General features: G+C 68.1%; 2 protein-coding genes across 8 annotated transcripts; one reads left to right on the plus strand and one right to left on the minus strand.

The window, feature by feature from the left end:
- Positions 1-7,729, plus strand: TNNT2 (troponin T2, cardiac type). Of its 7 annotated transcripts, XM_045583579.1 has the most exons (17): positions 75-84; positions 1,166-1,172; positions 1,540-1,583; positions 1,743-1,753; positions 1,863-1,877; positions 2,313-2,429; positions 2,524-2,559; positions 3,223-3,256; positions 3,527-3,587; positions 3,791-3,907; positions 4,389-4,466; positions 5,205-5,315; positions 6,202-6,210; positions 6,441-6,550; positions 6,938-7,028; positions 7,209-7,249; positions 7,501-7,729. In XM_045583579.1, the coding sequence occupies exons 3-17, from the start codon at positions 1,549-1,551 to the stop codon at positions 7,544-7,546; spliced, it is 912 nt and encodes a 303-aa protein (XP_045439535.1). In that variant the 5' UTR covers positions 75-84; positions 1,166-1,172; positions 1,540-1,548; the 3' UTR covers positions 7,547-7,729. The 7 variants fall into 7 exon arrangements, with proteins under 7 accessions (XP_045439534.1, XP_045439536.1, XP_045439537.1 ...); XM_045583578.1 differs by lacking the exon at positions 1,166-1,172 and having other exon boundaries at positions 1-84; positions 1,534-1,583; XM_045583580.1 differs by lacking the exon at positions 1,166-1,172 and having other exon boundaries at positions 1-84; positions 1,534-1,583; positions 6,205-6,210.
- A 4,861-nt stretch (positions 7,730-12,590) lies between these two features.
- PKP1 (plakophilin 1) lies at positions 12,591-17,451 on the minus strand. Its single transcript, XM_036443613.2, has 8 exons — positions 17,398-17,451; positions 17,230-17,346; positions 16,067-16,222; positions 15,629-15,805; positions 15,005-15,158; positions 13,830-14,016; positions 12,844-12,928; positions 12,591-12,695 (listed from the first exon to the last, which is right to left on the minus strand). The coding sequence occupies exons 2-8, from the start codon at positions 17,308-17,310 to the stop codon at positions 12,621-12,623; spliced, it is 915 nt and encodes a 304-aa protein (XP_036299506.2). The 5' UTR covers positions 17,311-17,346; positions 17,398-17,451; the 3' UTR covers positions 12,591-12,620.
- Between the last annotated feature and the right edge of the window lie 278 nt (positions 17,452-17,729).

Here is a 17,729-nt window from a genome sequence, read left to right on the forward strand (position 1 = left end):
AGCCCTGCCCGCCCTGCCCTCGCCCAGTCCCTGCCCGGCAGAGGAGGCACCTCGTCCGGCGCTGCCCGCAGCTCCTGTGCGGAGGTAAGACGGTGGGGGTGGGGGTGGGGTGGGGACATTGAGGCAGAGAAGCGTGGAGGGCACAGGCCGGGCAGGGGCTGGCGTCCTGGCCCCTCCGTCCGTCCGTCCGTCCAGCCATCCGTCCGGCTCTGCCTCGTCCGTGGGAGTGCACGGAGGTCCGAGTTCCCTCCACCAGGGGCCAGGCCTCTGGGGGAGGTGGTCCAGGGAGCCGGGCGGGGAGGGGGGCAGGTCATGGCGTGTGAGCCAGCTGGTGGGCTAGAGGGCCCCCCCTGAGTCCAGCTCCCCTCGCTCCCCCCACTCCCAACACGCCCGCAGGGAAAGATCCCCTTCGTTTTCAAGCTTCTCCTGCGCCCGAGGAGAAAATATAGAAAATATTCGGGGGTGGGGGGTGGGGGAAGGGGATTGCCCGGAAGGTCAGGAATTTCACCCGCATTCCTGACGCTTCCTCTGGGGCCTGGGGCCGAGGGGGCATTTGTGAGGATCAAGTTGCCCCAGCCTCCGCCCCCCCGCCCCCGCCTATGCCCTGCCCCCTGGGGCGGGGAGGGGGCTGACAGCTGCAGGGAGGGCTGTCCCAGCTGTGTCTGTCGGGGACAAGGGCCGCATTCCTCAGAAGCTCAGCTGTTCCGCAGGATTAGACCTCGAGGCGCGTCCGTTTTACAGATCGGCTGACCGAGGCTGAGCTAAGGTCACACAGCAAAAACTGGGTTTTCAAAACCCACCTTTGGGCCTCACGGCCAGTATTCTTCTGGCTTCTGTATCCAAGGACACGGACCCTGAGCTCTGGGCTGTGGGGCAGGAGGGGCGGGAGGGGGAGGGAGAGAAGGGGTTTGGGGAACATTATCACACCTGCTCAGGGTGGGGTTCTGATTGCCCCCCAGGCTGGAGCCCCGGCTCAGCCTGCCCCAGCCTCCTCTTCAGTCCGGCCTTGGGGCCAAGGGCCCGGCTGCATCCTGGTCTGAGAGCCCTCCCCCACCTTCCGGGGGGGAGGGGAGGGCTGGCGTGCTGTTTTGGGGAGCTTGTAGGGCTCTGGGGAGCCGGGAGGGCTCCCTCTTCCTCTGCACCCCAGGCAAGGGGCTCCGAGCAGGGGGGAGGTGGGGCAGGAGAGGAGAGAGGATGCTGAGATCCTGTGTCTCAGGCTGGGAGGGGGACACAAACCCACCAGCTTGGGGAGCAGCCTCCCCAGTTCGAAGCCACCAGTCCGGCTGCTCCCCGGGGTCCCGGGCAGAGTCGGGGCCTGGGGACGCCTGAGGGACAAGCATTTGTCAGAAACGAGGCTGCTCCAGGGTGTGTGCTTCGCAACTTTGTTGCAGAAATGGCAATATTTCTGCAACAATGTTGCAAAGCCACACTTGGGATTTGGATACTGTTGCAGCCACCGTCTTCCTCCCCCTGCCGGTCCCAGGAAGCGGGTGCCCTGGGCCCACACTGACATCTCTCTTTTTTTGGAGGGAGGGAAAGAGAGAGACCATGTCCGACGCGGAAGAGGTGGAGGAGTACGAGGGGTGAGTGTCAGTATCCTGTCCCCTCGCCCTGTCCCCCCTCCACCTGCCCCTCCCACCTGTCTTTGGGGCCACCCTGGGGGCAGGTGGATGGGTATGTGTGAGTGTGTGTGAGTGTGTGTGCACACGCACATCTTTGACCGCATCCCCTCCGCGCTGCAGGGAGCAGGAAGGTAAGCGCACGCTTGTACCCTCATTGCCATGGACGGATGGAGGGCCACCCGGTTTGAAACTGACCCACCTCTTGTCTCCTTTCTCCTGGCCGTGACCTGGTCCGAGCAGAAGAAGCTGTGGGAGGTACGGGGCTTGGGCAGAGGGAGGGGTCAGGGCAGTGGGGCGCAGGGGGGGGGGAAGAACTCCAGGAGCTGAGATTTCCCTGTCTCCTCCTCCTCTGCTCTGCCTGTCTCTGTCTCCTCCCCCTCAGCAGAGCGAAGCCCTTCCCACTGCCCTGGCTCCTGCACAGGATCCACCTGACCTTGGCCCCCTGACCTTGGCCGCCTGACCTTGGCTGCCCCCTGCCAGGCGCCCCGGCGGGAGGGACTATTGTGGGTTGTGGCCACCCCCCTGGCTGCAGCCGGACGGGGCCTGAGTGAGCGGCTGCGCTATTTAAGGGAACAGGGGTCCGGGTTTGGGGCTCTGGGTCTGTGACCCCCACACCCGCCCCCCTGGCCCCGGGGCTGCAGGCGCAGGCGGGCCCGGCACCCACTGTGCCCCCGCCCGCCTGTCCTTCAGAGCAGGAGGAGGCCGCCGAGGAGGAGGCCACGGAGGAGGCCACGGAGGAGGCCGCGGCGGGGGAGGAGGCCGAGGGCGAGGCCGAGGGCCAGGCGCAGGCCCAGACCGGCGCGGAAGGTGGGGCCCTGGGGCCCGGGGTGGGGGGAGGGTTAAGCAAGGGGGACCCTGAGCTTAGGGTCAGGACGTGGTTAACGTTTCTCGTTCTGTCCAGACGACAGACAAGAGGAGGAGGTGAAGGAGGCTGAAGGTGAGGACGGAGGGCTGGGGTGCGGCGGGGACCCTGCCCTGAGGGGGGCGGCTCCCGGGGACGGGGGAGGGGGGAGGGCTCACGGGACTGGACAGAGGTGGTGACCATGCGGGTTTGGGGCGCTGGGCTCCAGGCCTCTGCCCCTCAATCCGGGGACACTGCCCCCGAGGGAGAAACAGCCACGCCCCCAGGAGGGAAGCCACGCCCCAGGAGAGGGAAACCACGCCCATGGGGAGGGAAGTCACGCCCCCAAGGAAGGAGGCCACGCCCATGGGAGAAAGCCACGCCTCTGGGGAGGGAAGCCACGCCCCAGGAGAGGGAAACCACGCCCATGGGGAGGGAAGTCACGACCCCGAGGAAGGAGGCCACGCCCATGGGAGAAAGCCACGCCCCTGGGGAGGGAAGCCACGCCCCCGAGGGAGAAACAGTCACGCCCCCAGAGGGACAGCCACACCCCCGAGGAGGGAGGTCACGCCCCCGGGGAGGGAGGCCACGCCCACAGGAGGAAGCCACGCCCCTGGAGAGGGAAGCCACGCCCCTGGGGCGCTCCTGGGCCTGGGAGTCCCGGGCTGGAGGAGACGGAGGCCCTCGGACCCCAGCCCCGCGGGACAGAGCTGGGCCAGGTCCAGGGCCCCTGACCCCCGGCTGTGTGTGTCTCTGCAGATGGCCCCGTCGGGGAGTCCAAGCCCAAGCCCAGGTGAGGAGGACACGTGTGTGGGGCCCCCACAGGGTCCCCCCTTCCCCACTCCCCGGGGGCCCGGCTCTGAGCGGGTCACTGCTTCTGGGAGCCACGGGGCTCCGCCTGGGGGGCTCCCCCTGGGGTTCGCTGGGCAGTGAGGACGGAGAGAGATGACCCGTGAGGGCTCTGGGCGCTCCGGGTCCGAGTGAGTGGCCAGAGGGGGCCACGCTCTGCGGGGGGCGGGGGCGGCCTGCCCCATTCCCAGCTCCATCCTCCTCCTCGCCCCAGGCCCTTCATGCCCAACCTGGTGCCCCCCAAGATCCCCGACGGAGAGAGGGTGGACTTTGACGTGAGTGGGGCTGCGGGGAGGGCAGGCCTGGGCGGGGTGGTGGGCGGCGCCCCCCTGAGGGGGGGAGACCTCCCCTCTGGGCTGCGGGAAGACGGCACCGGGGTGGGGGTGGGGGTCCAGCCCGGGCCAGGCTGCCACTGTCCTGGGTGCAGGCGGGCGGGGGCGGGTGCCTGCCCGGCCTCCCTGCAGCCCTGCCCCCCCAGGACATCCACCGGAAGCGCATCGAGAAGGACCTGAACGAGCTGCAGACGCTGATCGAGGCCCACTTCGAGAACCGGAAGAAGGAGGAGGAGGAGCTCATCTCGCTCAAGGACAGGATCGTAGGTGCCCCCCCAGCCCCTCCCTGTCTGCACCCCTCCGGCCAGGCCCCTCCCCATCCCCACCCCTCCGGCCAGGCCTCACCTCCTCCAGGCAGGCCTCCAGGAGGCCCCTCCCCGTCCCCACCCCTCCGGCCAGGCCCCTCTCCATCCACACCCCTCCCGCCAGGCCCCTCCCCAGCCCCACCCCTCCGGCCAAGCCCCGCCTCCTCCAGGCAGGCCTCCGGGAGGCCCCGCCCCATCCACACCCCTCCGGCCAGGCCCCGCCTCCTCCAGGCAGTCCTGGGGGGGGCCCTCCTCATCAGGAGACCCACCCCCCGGCGTCCCGGGGCTCCGTGTCTCCCCCAGCAGCCCGGGGGGTGGAGCCGAGAGCAGCCAGGGCCCCGCTTGGGGGGTCCCCGCGGGTTCCTGTGTCCCCCCTTTCCCCTCCTCCCCCTCCCCCTTCTCCTCGGCCTCGCCCTTCCTCTCCCCTCCTCTCCCCCAGGAGAAGCGGAGGGCGGAGCGCGCGGAGCAGCAGCGCATCCGGAGCGAGCGGGAGAAGGAGCGGCAGAACCGCCTGGCGGTGAGCGCCGCCCCGGGCCCCCCTCCCCCGAGGCCCCAGCGGGGACCCCAGCTCCTGGCCCCGGGGCGAGGGCCTCCGCTCAGAGTCAGCCTCATTCACTCATTGATTCATTCACTCATCCATCCATCCATCCATCCATTCACTCATCCATCCATCCACCCATCCATCCACCCATCCATTCACCCATCCATCCATACATCCATCCACCCATCCATCCACCCATCCATCCATCCATCCATCCATCCATCCACCCATCCATTCACCCATCCATCCACCCATCCATCCATCCATCCATCCACCCACCCATCCATTCACTCATCCATCCATCCATCCATCCATCCATCCATCCATCCACTCATCCATTCATCCATCCATCCATCCATCCATCCACTCATCCATCCATCCATCCATCCATCCATCCATCCATCCGTCCATTCACTCATCCATCCATCCATCCATCCATCCATCCATCCATCCATCCACCCACCCATTCATCCATTCACTCATTCATCCATCCATCCATCCATCCATCCACCCATCCATTCACTCATCCACCCACCCATCCATCTACCCACCCATCCAACCATCCATCCATCCATCCACCCACCCATCCACCCACCCACCTGAGGGCGGGCCAGGCCCCGGCGGGGACCCTCCAGCACCACGGAGAAAGCCCAGAACCGGGGTCCAGGGCCCCCCAACCCTCACTGCCGCCTCCCCGCCCCCCACCGCCGGCAGGAGGAGCGGGCCCGGCGGGAGGAGGAGGAGAACCGCCGGCGCGCGGAGGACGACGCCCGCAAGAAGAAGGCGCTGTCCAATATGATGCACTTCGGAGGCTACATCCAGAAGGTGGGCGGGGCCTCCGGGAGGGGCGGGACTTCACATTAAAAGGGGCGGGGCCTCCTGTAGACATCACATCAGGGAGGGGCGGGGCCTCCAGGAGGGGCGGGGCCACAGCCAGAAGGTGGGCGGGCACCCAGGAAGTGGGCGGGGCAGCACGAGGCTGGTGGGGCAGCGGGAGTCCTGGGGGCAGAGGGATCCCCGGAGACCAGGGTCCAGGGGGAACTTGCCAGCTGCTGAGGGGGACACTGCAGCCTCCTCCCAGCCCTGCAGCCCCCGCAGGCGGGGGGTTCCCTGGAGGGGCCTATGGGATCGGGGCTGTGGGCGAGCTTGGCCCCTCCCCTCTGCCCCCTTCATCCACCCCCAGGAGCTCCCCTCCTCCTCCCACCCTCACCCCCCGGCCACGCAGGCTGCACACCGCGGGCAGAGCCCGGCGCCCAGGCTCAGAGCTCAGGCTGGAGACTCTAGTTGGAGACCACTGTGTGGGGCCTCAGTCTCCTCATCTGTAAAATGGGATTAACATGGTCTGCGGCCAAGGGGGCCCACCCTGGGGAGGCGGCTTCTTCCTGGAAGCTCAGCCCCATCCCTGACTCCCACGCCCCACGCCCCACGCCCGTCCCCATGGGAGGAGGGCACTGTCCAGCAGGACTGTCTCAGGCCCCAGCTCAGACCCGGGCCGCCTCCCCGCTCTGCCCCGCAGGGCCACACGGCCAGACTCTGGCTCTGGCTGCCCTGTCCCCTCAGGCCAGGGCCGGCGTCTGAGTCACCGTCTCCTTGTCCCCCTCTCTCTCCGCCCGGCCCTCCGCCCTCCGCCTCCTGCCTGCCCTTTCTCTGTCTCTGTCCCACCTCCTCCGCCTCTCTCTCTGGCTCTGTCTGTCATGGTTCCCTGGTTTAGCAGGCGCAGGTGGGTACGAATCCTCCTCTCTGTTTTGGGGGGCTCCCTGGAGGGGGGGCCCCAATGACCCTTTCCGTCCGGGCCTCGGTTTCCTGGGGGAATCCGGGCAGGGCTGGGCTGGGTGCTGCGGGGTGAGCAATGGGTCCCCACTGGGTTTTTATTTATTTTTGGTGGGTGGATGAGGGGGCTGGGGACCGAGGGGGAGGGATGTCCTCTGGCGAGCGCCCCGTCCCCTCCAGACGGAGAAGCGGAGCGGGAAGAGGCAGACGGAGCGGGAGAAGAAGAAGAAGATTCTGGCCGAGAGGAGGAAGGTGCTGGCCATCGACCACCTGAACGAGGACCAGCTGAGGTGCGGCCCGGGCAGGCTGGGCGCGCCGTCGCCACCAGGGGGCGCTGCCGCCCCGCGCATCCTCCCCGGGCCTGGCGCCCGCAGGTGCAACAGCTCCTGCAGCTCAGCTGTCCGGCTCCCCTCGCCCTCTGCACGCAGGTGGTGGGGAGGGGGCCGAGCCAGATGCTCCCCAAGGACAGAGGGCTCCCCCTTCTCCCCCGTGTCCTCTGTACCTGCTTTCTGGGCCTCCGGCTGAGCCAGGTGGGCAGGTGGGCAGGTGGGCAGGCAGTCTGAGGCCCTGGGGGGCCCGGGGTCAGGATGAGGGTGAAGGCAGATGAGGGGCCCGTCTGTAGTGTCCTCAGCCCCACAACCTCCACTCTGGCTCCCCCCCCCCACCCCCCGCCGCAGGGAGAAGGCCAAGGAGCTGTGGCAATGCATCTACAACCTGGAGGCTGAGAAGTTCGACCTGCAGGAGAAGTTCAAGCAGCAGAAGTACGAGGTGAGCCTGCCCCCCGCCCCGCGCCCCTCCCCAGCCCGGCCGGCGGCCCCTGGTGGGAGCCGGTCCACCTGCTGCTGGGCTGGGACCCCCCTCCCCCCTCCCCACCAGCCACCTGGGACGTGAGCCCCAGGGGCTCCCCGGTGACTCCGTCTTTCCCCTCTCCCTCCCCGTGTCCTGCAGATCAACGTGCTCCGGAACCGAATCAATGACAACCAGAAAGTGTGAGTCTCCCGGCCCCGCCTCCTCCCTCCAGCCTGTCTGTCTCCGCCTCCTCCCTCCGGCCTCTGTCTCCGGCCGGGGCCTCCCCCAGCGCCCGGGCCTCCATCTCTGGCCTCCAGGGCCTCCCTGTCCCCTCGCCCCAGGCTGCTGCCCACCCAGGCCGCCCCTCCCACCCTCACACCCTCAGCACCCACCCCGGGGAGACCTCCTGCCCTGCCCGTGGCCCCTCCAATGGGTCCTGCTTCTCCCTCAGCTCCAAGACCCGAGGGAAGGCCAAGGTCACCGGACGCTGGAAGTGAAGGCCTGACCTGCTCGGCCGTGTCCTGCCCGCCTGCAGGCCCCCAGCGCCCGGGCCCTCCTGGCACGGGGGCGGGGCGGGAGCAGGTCCTGGCTGGGTACGGGGAGGGGGGCCCACTGGCCACGGCTGCACCCACATGCCCACACCACCACGCCGGAATAAAGGCAACGAGCACCCAATGGCACTGCCGTCCGTTCTTATTTTATATTTACTTTATTTTTATATTTAGTTTTATTTTATTTTTTTATTTTATTCATGTGTTTTTTGTTCGCCCTCACCAGAGGATATTTTCCCATTGATTTTTTATTTTATTTTTTAAATTTTTTAAAAAAAATCTAAAACTTTCTTATCACAGATACACCTTTTTGTAAAATTGATTTTTCACAGAGAGGAAGGGAGAGGGACAGTTAGAAACATCGATGAGAGAGAAACACCGATCAGCCGCCTCCTGCACGTCCCCCACTGGGGATGTGCCCCCAACCAAGGTCCATGCCCTTGACCGGAATCGAACCCGGGACCCTTCAGCCTACAGGCCGACGCTCTATCCATGGAGCCACATCGGTTTCTTTAGAGAGAGAGGGAGGGAGAGGAGAGACACAGAGAGAAACACTGATGTGAGAAAGACACACCGATTGGTTGCCTCCATCACGTGCTCTGACCAGGGCCAGGGGTCGGTCAAGCCTGCAACTGAGGAATGAGCCCTTGACCAGAGTCGAATTGGACGCTTTATCCACTGAACCACGCTGGCTAGGGCCGTGGTCGGCAAACTCATTCGTCCACAGAACCAAATGCCAACAGCACCACGATGGACGTGTGTCTGGAGAGCCACGTTTTTTAAACTTAAACTCCTTCCAACGCCGCTTCTCCAACACAGACGGGCCCGGGCCGTGGTGTCTGTGGAAGAGCCGCCCTCCGGGGGCCGGAGAGCCGCAGGGGGCTCTCCAGCTGCAGTTTGCCCCCCGCGGGGCTGGGGCGTCGTCACATCCCCGGCTCACCTGGAGGAGGGGGCGGGGACAGGAGAGCCTCCCTCAGCGGGCCAGGGCCCAGGGCCCAGGGCCCGCCTAGGGGAGACCAGGCCGCGGGGAAAAGGGGTCCCGAGCCCAGTCCCCGCCCGCGGCTGCCCCGTCCGTGCCAGGGCGGCACCGAGGAGGCAGCACCCACTCCCAGGCGGCCCCACCCTGGCTCCACGCCGGTTTCTGGGGCGGGTGGGGCGCGTCCCCGTCTCCCGGGCCGGTCCCGGGCCGGGTGGGGGCCGGCCGGAGGGCAGGGCGGGCCCGGGCGCCGTGCCCCGTGTTCCCTAACCCGGAACGCCCCTCCGCCCTCCCTGGAATCCGACCCCTCCCGTCGCGTCCCCGATCGCCCCAGAAATCGTTGGGGGGTACCCCCTGAGTGTCCGTGGGTTCCACAGGCAGCACCTCCAGAAACCAGGTCTGGGTGCCCCGCCCGCCCGCCCACTGGCTGCCCCCCCCCCCCAGCCCAGCCGCTGTGGGGTGCAAACTGCCAGCCACTCGGGGCGGGCACACCAGCCGCACCCTCCCCGCACCCCAATCCCAAAGCAGCTTCCCCGTGAGTCAGGCCCGGGCAGGGCACCGCTGAAGGAGGTTTTTGGGGTGGGGGGAGCGGGATGGGGAGAGGAGGGCTGGGGCTGCTTTCCAGGAACCTGGGTGGAGGGCATGGGGTTGGGGGTGCGGTCCCGGGCGGCTCTGGGCTGAGATTGTGCTGACACTGCCGGCCGCCGCACGGCTGACGGGGATCAGAGAGACCTGCTGAGTCTAAGCGGCCTCACCCCTGTCCTGTCCCCACCCTCCCCTCCCTCCCCTGCCAGTTCCCCAGAGGAGCCGGCCACGGCCATGGCCACGGGGACCCACGAGGCAGGGGGTCACTCGGTTGCTGCTGGGGGTGAAAGGACAAGAAGAGTCCCCCCCCCCCCCCCCCCGAACGTGACACAGGGACCCCCTCCGGCCCCACGTCTGCAGCCAGCTAGCCCTACTGTGCGCGCTGCTTGCCCTACTGTGTGCCAGGGGCCGTGCTGAGGCCCTTACACATTCTCTAACTGCAGCCGAGTCAGGGCCTTCCTTTATTGTAGTTTTTAAGATATTAGAAATGTTTATGTGTTTAGTTTTATTTTTTGTAAAATTTCTTTATTGATGAAGGTGTCACATATTTGTCCTCAACCCCCATTCCGATCTCCCACCCCCCTCTTGTCCTTGACCACTGGTTAGGCTCGTATGTGTGCACACAAGTCCTTTGGTTGATCTCTCCCTTTTATTATTATTTTTTTTATTGATGTCAGAGAGGAAGGGAGAGAGAGATGGAAACATCAGTGGTGAGAGAGAATCCCTGATCGGCGGCCTCCTGCACGCCCCCTACTGGGGATCCATCCGGGACACCTGGGCAGGCGGGGTGGCCGGGATTCGAACCTGGGACCCTGGGGTCCGCAGGCCCACGCTCTATCCATGGAGCCACACCGGCCGGGACTGGGCAGGTCACTCTCTGCCTCTGGGGCTCCGTGTCCTCATGTAGGAACTGGGGTGCCTGCTGCCCCAGAAGCTCCTTTCCCCTCAGTGCCCTGTGGGGCACAGTGCTTCCCCCCTGCACCCCGCTCCCTGGTCTGGAAGGTTGGGGTGCCACCAGCCTCCTGGGGGACCCGTGGACCCCGGACACGGAACAGGGGTGTGTGTGGTGGCCTCCCTGTCCATACAGGGTCACGCTCGGACCTTGCCTGGCTCGGGGGTCAGTTTGGGGGGGGGTGATGGCCAGGAAGGTTCCTCCAGGCACCCCCAAATAATCCACAGCTTGGAGAGCCCACAGACATGCCAGCAGTTTATTGATTTCCAAAAAGCAAATACATAGCGTATCACACAGGCGAACGGGGCCCGGCCAGGTGGGAGGAGCTCTCACACCCACAGGGAGCTGGGGACGAGGGCGCCGGACAGCTCCCAGCACCCCTGCCCCCGCCCCGCCCGGCCCCCGCCACCCCAGCCGCCCGCCTCCGCCAGGCTCCGGGGTCAGGGTGCAGAGGAGGACACGGCCCCGTGGCTGCCTGCCCAGGCCCTGGCCTCCCGGGCCCCTGTGGTCGGCTCCGGCCACAGACCTCCAAGGCCGGTTTGCAGCCAGCTCTTCCCAGGAGGCCGTGCGGCTGAAATGCATGCGAAGTGGGGTCTCTGGGGGGGGGGGGGCGGGCAGGCGCCCCGGACAGCCTCGCTCTGTCCGGCTGGGGCCCAGGGGACGGTGGGGGCCTGAGGGGTCAGTCCCTTTGCTGGTCTATTCCTCCCTTTCTCTGGGTGTGGCTCGAACCCCACACCCTCCCTCACTCAAGTCTCCCAGGCACCCCGGTGTGGTGGGACGTAACCTCCTGGGAGTCTCTCAGTGCCCCTGTCTGGGCCCAGCTGGCCCCTCCCCACAGGGCAGCTGAGGGGCAAACAGCCCATCATCCCCTGGCCCAGGCCCCCCTTCCCGTCTTTCTCCGGCAGGGGGCGCCCGGAGGCGAGAATGACACTCACAGGCTGAGCCCACGGACTCGGAACCCCCTCTCCCTGGGCCCCACTCCCCTGGGAGAGACCCCACCTAGCAAACCAGGCGGCTGTCCTTGCCCCCCCCCCGCCCCGCCCCGCCCGCCCGTGGCTCTGCAGCCAGCCTGTCCCAGGAGACCCGTGGACCTCACCACCCAGCCCCTTCCTGCCTGCCCAGCTGCCTCCAGAGCGGAGAGGGCTGCCCCGGGGTGAGGCCCCCTGCAGGGCCCCGGGGGGACCCCGGGGGGACCCCAGGGGCAGTGCCCACAAGCACAGGGTAAGCAACGGGAGAGCCTTCTCCCCGGCTCTGAGCCGCCCCAGACAGCTGCCTGGTGCCTGCGGTTCAAGGTCGAGCTCACAGGCACTCAGACACACACGCACATGCACACACACACAAGCACACGCATGCTCACACACGTTATACACATATATATATATAGCATTTCTCAGCAAAAGAAGTATGGACATCGGAAAAAGCTCACTTATCTCAGGAAAGCCCCCCCCTCCCCAGCCCCCGTCGCCCCCAAGGGGAAAAAGAATCTCCATCCGCCACGGGTCCCGGGTTTGCGCTCCGCGGCTGGACCTTGTCCAAATACTGCAAGGTGGGCAGACCGACCCCCGGCCGGCCGGGCCTCCCCACGGGGTCCTGTCATCTCTGCAGAGGGAGGGGGGCAGCAGGTGAGGAGGGGCACCCCATGAGGGCTGGGGCACCCAGGTGAGGGCACCCCGGTGAGGGCAGGGGCATGCTGGTGAGGGCAGGGGCACCCCATGAGGGCTGGGGCACCCCGGTGAGGGCAGGGGCATGCTGGTGAGGGCAGGGGCACCCCATGAGGGCTGAGGGCTGGGGCATGCTGGTGAGGGCAGGGGCACCCCATGAGGGCTGGGGCACCCCGGTGAGGGCTGGGGCACCCTGGTGAGGGCAGGGGCATGCTGGTGAGGGCAGGGGCACCCCATGAGGGCTGGGGCACCCAGGTGAGGGCAGGGGCATGCTGGTGAGGGCAGGGGCACCCCATGAGGGCTGGGGCACCCCAGTGAGGGCTGGGGCATGCTGGTGAGGGCAGGGGCACCCCATGAGGGCTGGGGCACCCCAGTGAGGGCTGGGGCATGCTGGTGAGGGCAGGGGCACCCCATGAGGGCTGGGGCACCCCGGTGAGGGCTGGGGAATGCTGGTGAGGGCAGGGGCACCCCATGAGGGCTGGGGCACCCCGGTGAGGGCTGGGGCATGCTGGTGAGGGCAGGGCACCCCATGAGGGCTGGGGCACCCAGGTGAGGGCAGGGGCACCCCGGTGAGGGCTGGGGCATGCTGGTGAGGGCAGGGGCACCCATGAGGGCAGGGGCACCCCGGTGAGGACACCCCGGTGAGGGCTGGGGCACCCAGGTGAGGGCAGGGGCACCCAGGTGAGGGCAGGGGCACCCTGGTGAGGGCAGGGGTGCCCCGTGAGGTGCTCTGGGCCCCCGGGGAGCTCGCCCTGAGACTGGCCCAGCTGCCGGGTCCCCCGGCCCCCCTGACCCGGGGGCGGGGCCGAGTCTCACCTGCGAGCCGCGCCTGCTCCGGCCGCCCCCTCAGAACCGGGAGGTGAAGTTCCGGAGGCTGTTGGGGCCGCCTAAGGCGCCCAGCATGTTCCGGTCGAAGCCTTGCTGCGGGGGGACAGGCGGAGGGGCAGGGGTGTGGGTCCGGGGTCCGCCCCTGCAGGCCTGGGCCGCCTCCTCCCCTGCCCCTCCAGAGGCTCTGGGGCCTCTGAGACCCCCCCCCCGTCTCACCCCGGACACTGCCCTGCCCTCGCACCTGCCGCAGGACGCTCTGCAGCTCCTTGCTGGACCACATGTCCGTCAGCAGCAGCCGGGCGGCCTCGGCGGCCTTGGGGGAGACGCTGCGCATGGGGGGGGCAGTGTGAGGTCCGGGGACCCTCCGGAGGGCGGGGTGAGGGGGTGGGAAAGGGGGCGGGGAGCGGGGAGAGTGGGGACGGGGAGCTGGCAGGGGGGGGGAGCGGGAAGGGGGGGCGGGGAGGGGGGTGGGGGAGTGGGAAAGGGGGCGGGGAGGTGGGTGGGGGAGTGGGAAAGGGGGCGGGGAGGGGGGTGGGGGAGTGGGAAAGGGGGCGGGGAGCTGGCCAGGGGGGGGCGAGGGTAGTGTTGGGGTTGGTGGGTGGCAGGGTGGTGGGAAGTGGGCGGGGTAGGGTGGTGCGGGGGGGGGTGGGTGGGGGTAGTGGGAAAGGGGGCGGGGAGGGTGGGTGGGGGGGGAGTGCGGAAAGGGGGCGGGGAAGTGGGTGGGGGAGCGGGAAAGGGGGCGGGGAGGTGGGTGGGGTGAGTGGGGAAGGGGGGCGGGAGTGTGGGGGGGGCAGGCATGGGGGGGAATGTGAAGGGTGGGGGAGGTGGGTGGGGGAGTGGGGAAAGGGGGGCGGGAGGTGGGGGGGGAGTGGGGGAAAGGGGCGGGGAGGGTGCTGGGGGGGAGCGGAAAGGGGGCGGGGGAGTGGGGTGGGGGAGTGGAAAAGGGGGCGTGGGAGGGGGTGGGTAGTGGGTAGGAAAGGGCGGGGAGGGGGCTGGGGGAGTGGGAAAGGGGGCGGGGAGCTGGCAGGGGGGGAGCAGGGGACGGGTGGTGGGGCGTGGAGGTGGTGGGGGAGCGGGAAAGGGGGCGGGGGAGGGGGGTGGGGGAGGGGGAAAGGGGGCGGGGAGGGGGCTGGGGGAGCTGGAAATGGGGCGGGAGGTGGGTGGGGGGAGCGGGAAAGGGGGCGGGGACTGGGGGGGCTGGGAGGGGGACGGCGGGCTCCTGCGCACCTGCTTCGGCACAGGTTGACCAGGTTGTTGGTCATGCTGCTGGAGAAGAACTGCTTGGCCACGTGGGGCTGGGAGGCCATCAGGTTCCGCACGGTGTAGCAGGCGGAGGCCAGGATGTCCTCCGAGTTGCTGCTGGTGCCTGTGTGGCTGGTCAGCAGCCGCGTCACCTCGGGGAACACTTGGTTTCCTGGAGAGAAGGGGGGCGGGGGTCAGGGGCCGAGGGCCTGGGGTCAGGGGACGAGGCAGAGCAGGGCTTGTGGTCTGGTCCAGCTCCCAAGGGGGCTGGGGACCTGGTGGGACCTCCCACACCTGCTGTCCGTCCCAGGTGACCGGCCCCTCCCACCTCCCAGCGTCCCCCTGAAGGCTGGCCCCGGGAGGCGGGCAGAAGGTGACCTCCAGTGGCCCTGGAGAGGGGGCTGGGGGCGGCCTGGCTGCTGGGGGTGCCAGGCCGTGGGGGGGTGGCCGGGCTGTGGGCAGGGGGGTGGGGTTGGGATGGGGGCGGCGGGCTGTGTGGGTGCCCGGCTGTGGGCTGGGGGGTGGGGTGGGGAGGGGGCGGCCGGGCTGTGGGCTGGTGTGGGTGCCCGGCTGTGGGCTTGGAGGGTGTGGTGGGGGAGGGGGCGGGCGCGGCTGTGGGGCTGTGTGGGGTGCCCGGCTGTGTGGGCTGGGGGTGGTGTGGGGATGGGGCGGCCGGGCTGGGGGCTGTGGGGGGTGCCCGGCTGTTGGCTGGGGGGTGGGGTGGGGAGGGGGCGGCCGGGCTGTTGGGGCTGTGTGGGGTTGCCCGGCTGGGGCTGGGGGTGGGTTGGGGAGGGGGCGGGCCGGGCTTGGTGGGTGCCGGGCTGTGGGCTGTGGGGTGGGGTTGGGAGGGGGGCGGCCCGGGCTGTGGGGCTGTGTGGGGTGCCGGGCTGTGGGCTGGGGGGTGTGGTGGGGAGGGGTTGGCCGGGCTGTTGGGGCTGTTGTGGGGTGCCGGGCTGTGGGCTGGGGGTGGGTTTGGGGGAGGGGGGCGGCCGGGCTGTGGGGCTGTGTGGGGTGCCCGGCTGTGGGCTGGGGGGTGGGGTGGGGAGGGGGCGGCCGGGCTGTGTGGGGTGCCGGCTGTGGGCTGGGGGGTGGGGTGGGGAGGGGGCGGCCGGCTGTGGTGCCGGCTGTAGGGCAGGGCAGGAGGGGCGGGGCAGGCTCACCCATCACGCGGTGCAGTGCGGGGTGGCGGGACATGTTGCTGAGCAGCGAGGCGCCGGAGCGCACCACGTCCGAGTTGCCGGACTGCAGCAGGCGGGCGATGTGCGGCAGCCCCTTCTCCTTGAGCCCGATGAGCTGGCTCATGCCGCTGGACATCTGCTCAGAGACCGGAGGCCCGTGAGGGCCGTGAGGCCGGCCGAGCTCTAGCGGGGCGGAGGGGGGGGCGGGGGCCACAGAGGGCCGGGCCTCCCCCCCCCCCCGCAGGGGCCTCAGGGGGGAGCGGGGAGCAGCCTGCCAGGGGAGGAGGGGGTATGGAGGGAGAAGGGGGAAGGGTGTGTGGGGGAGGGAGGAGGGGGAGGGGCTCCTCACCAGCCCCTTGCTGGCCATCAGGTTCTGCAGGGGGGAGGGGGAAGGGGGAGATGGGGGGAGGGGGAGGGAGGGTGGGGGAGGGGGAGGGGAGGTGGGGGGCAGGGGGAGGGGAGATGGGGAGGGGGAGGGGGGGAGGGGGAGGGAGGGGGAAGATGGGGATTGGGGAGGGGCGTGGGTTGGGGAGGGGGAGGGTGAGGGTGGGGGGCAGGGAGGGGGGGAGGGGAGAACGGGCGATGGGGGGGGCAGGGGGTCCTCACCAGCCCCTTGCTGGCCGTCAGGTTCTGCAGGGCCCCCGCGCAGGCCTCCAGGGTGGCGTCCTTCTTGCTCTTGCCCATGAGGCTCAAGTAGGTGCGGATGGCGTCCGAGTGGTACAGCCAGCTGCTGCCCCTGGGGTTGGCCTCCTCCTCGGGGAGCGGGCAGTCGTAGTTGTTGTTCTGGGGGCCGAGGGCGGTCAGCAGGCTGCCCCCCTCTCCACGCACCCCCCCCAGGGCCCGTTCCCACCTGGGCGCCCCCGGGGCCCCTCCCCTCCCTGGGGCCACGAGAAAGAGGGAGGGGGCCCGGCGGCGTGGCTCCGGGGCTGAGCGGGCGTCGACCTAGGAGCCGGGAGGTCCCGGTTCGATTCCCCGTGTGGGGGCGTGCCGGAGGCAGCCGATCCAGGGAGGGGTGGGGGGATGCGGGGGGGCCCGGCCACTCACCATCATCTTGTCGCTCTTGTTGCTGAAGCAGCCAGTGGAGGACTTGTCGGTGTAGGCGTTGCGGGCGTTGTACTCCAGCTGGCGGTAGCGGGTGGGCACCTCGGCGTCCAGGCGGTACGAGAGGTTGTGCAGGACGCACATGCAGTTCTCCACGGACTGGGGGCGAGAGGGTGGGCCTGAGCTGAGTGGGGGCCGCCAGGGGGAGGAGGGAGGGGATCGCTGCCGGTCTCCCCCTCTGGCTGCTCAGGCGTCCCCCACCCACACACACACATACACACATAGGCAAGACCCCTCCGGGCCCTTCCGGAACCTGGGCTTGAACCCGGAGCCCTCATTCTCTGCCTGTGTGCGCTGAGCCACTGGCTCTGCCCCTCGGAGCCTCAGTCTCCCCGGCTGTAAAATGGGCTGAAGTCACCTGCTCCGGGCTACTGGGGAGGTGCCTAGGAGGGGGCTCAGCGCCTAGTAGGACAGCAGACAGAAGCGTGTGTCTACTGCTCTGGCCTACGTGCCGATCTAGGAACCAGGAGGTCAGGGTTCGATTCCGGGTCAGGGCACAGGCCCGGGGTGTGGGCTCCATCCCCAGTGGGGGGTGCAGGAGGCAGCCGGTCCCTGATGCTCTCTCAGCATTGCTGTTTTTCTCCCTCCCTCTCCCTCTCCCTCTCTTCCTTTCCCTTCCTCTCTGGAATCAATAGTATATAGATATAGATATAGATATAGATATAGATATAGTTATAGCTATAGATATAGGTATAGGTATAGGTATAGGTATAGGTATAGATATAGATATAGATATAGATATAGGTATAGATGATATAGATATAGATATAGATATAGATATAGATATAGTTATAGCTATAGATATAGGTATAGGTATAGGTATAGATATAGATATAGATATAGGTATAGATGATATAGATATAGATATAGATATAGATATAGATATAGATATAGATATAGATATAGATAGGTAGGTAGGTAGGTAGTAGGTAGGTAGATAGATAAGTAGGCAGGTAGAAAGATAGGGAGGGAGGGAGGGAGGGAGGGAGGGAGGTGATAGATAGATGAAAAAGCAGGATGCCCGTTGGGACAGGCTGAGCAGCCGGGACAGGGTCTGTCCGGAAGCCCCGCTGTGCCCTCCGACCACGCCCCGGCCACGCCCTCACCTTGTCATCGCAGCGGCTGGCGGCCACGCAGTTCTGCACGTAGGCCATGAGGGCGTCGATGAGCCCCCCGTAGTTGCGCATGGTCTGCCGGCCGGCGTCCGCCGAGCTGAGGTTCCTGAGGGCAGAGAGGGCGTGGGCAGGGGGCCCGGCCGGAGGCTCCAGAGAGGACAGGCAGGCGCGGGGGGAGGGGAGTGAGACCCAGAGCCCCTTGCCCGCTGCACCCCAGTCTGCGAGACCCCAGGGCTGGGGGAGACAAACCCTGGAGCAGGCGTGACCCCCTTAAGGGATCCGCCCTCCAGGCACCCACTCCCAGCTCCAGAACCTGCGGGAAGAGAGGCCCCGCCCCCACCGCCCCAGGGGCGCGGCCACACCCGAGAGGAACTGGGGACACTGGGCAGAGGCACCAGCTTCCTGCCAGCGGTGCAGGCGGGCGGGACGGTGCCAGCCCCGCGGCCCGCGGTGACTCAGGAGCCGCCGGGACAGCTTCTGTCTCAGGGACG

This window comes from Pipistrellus kuhlii, unplaced genomic scaffold, assembly GCF_014108245.1.
Source record: "Pipistrellus kuhlii isolate mPipKuh1 unplaced genomic scaffold, mPipKuh1.p scaffold_m20_p_192, whole genome shotgun sequence".
Taxonomy (NCBI): Eukaryota; Metazoa; Chordata; class Mammalia; order Chiroptera; family Vespertilionidae; genus Pipistrellus; species Pipistrellus kuhlii.

Excerpts from the sequence above, each read along its gene's own strand:
- TNNT2 (XM_045583578.1), top strand. The coding sequence starts at position 1,549 with ATGTCCGACGCGGAAGAGGTGGAGGAGTACGAGGG. Across the intron at positions 3,588-3,790 it reads GAGAGAGGGTGGACTTTGAC|GACATCCACCGGAAGCGCAT; the intron begins GTGAGTGGGGCT and ends CTGCCCCCCCAG. Across the intron at positions 4,467-5,204 it reads AGCGGCAGAACCGCCTGGCG|GAGGAGCGGGCCCGGCGGGA; the intron begins GTGAGCGCCGCC and ends CACCGCCGGCAG.
- PKP1 (XM_036443613.2), bottom strand. The coding sequence starts at position 17,310 with ATGCGCAACTACGGGGGGCTCATCGACGCCCTCATGGCCTACGTGCAG. Across the intron at positions 16,223-17,229 it reads CCAGCCGCTGCGATGACAAG|TCCGTGGAGAACTGCATGTG; the intron begins GTGAGGGCGTGG and ends TCTCGCCCCCAG. Across the intron at positions 14,017-15,004 it reads CGCACTGCACCGCGTGATGG|GAAACCAAGTGTTCCCCGAG; the intron begins GTGAGCCTGCCC and ends CCTTCTCTCCAG.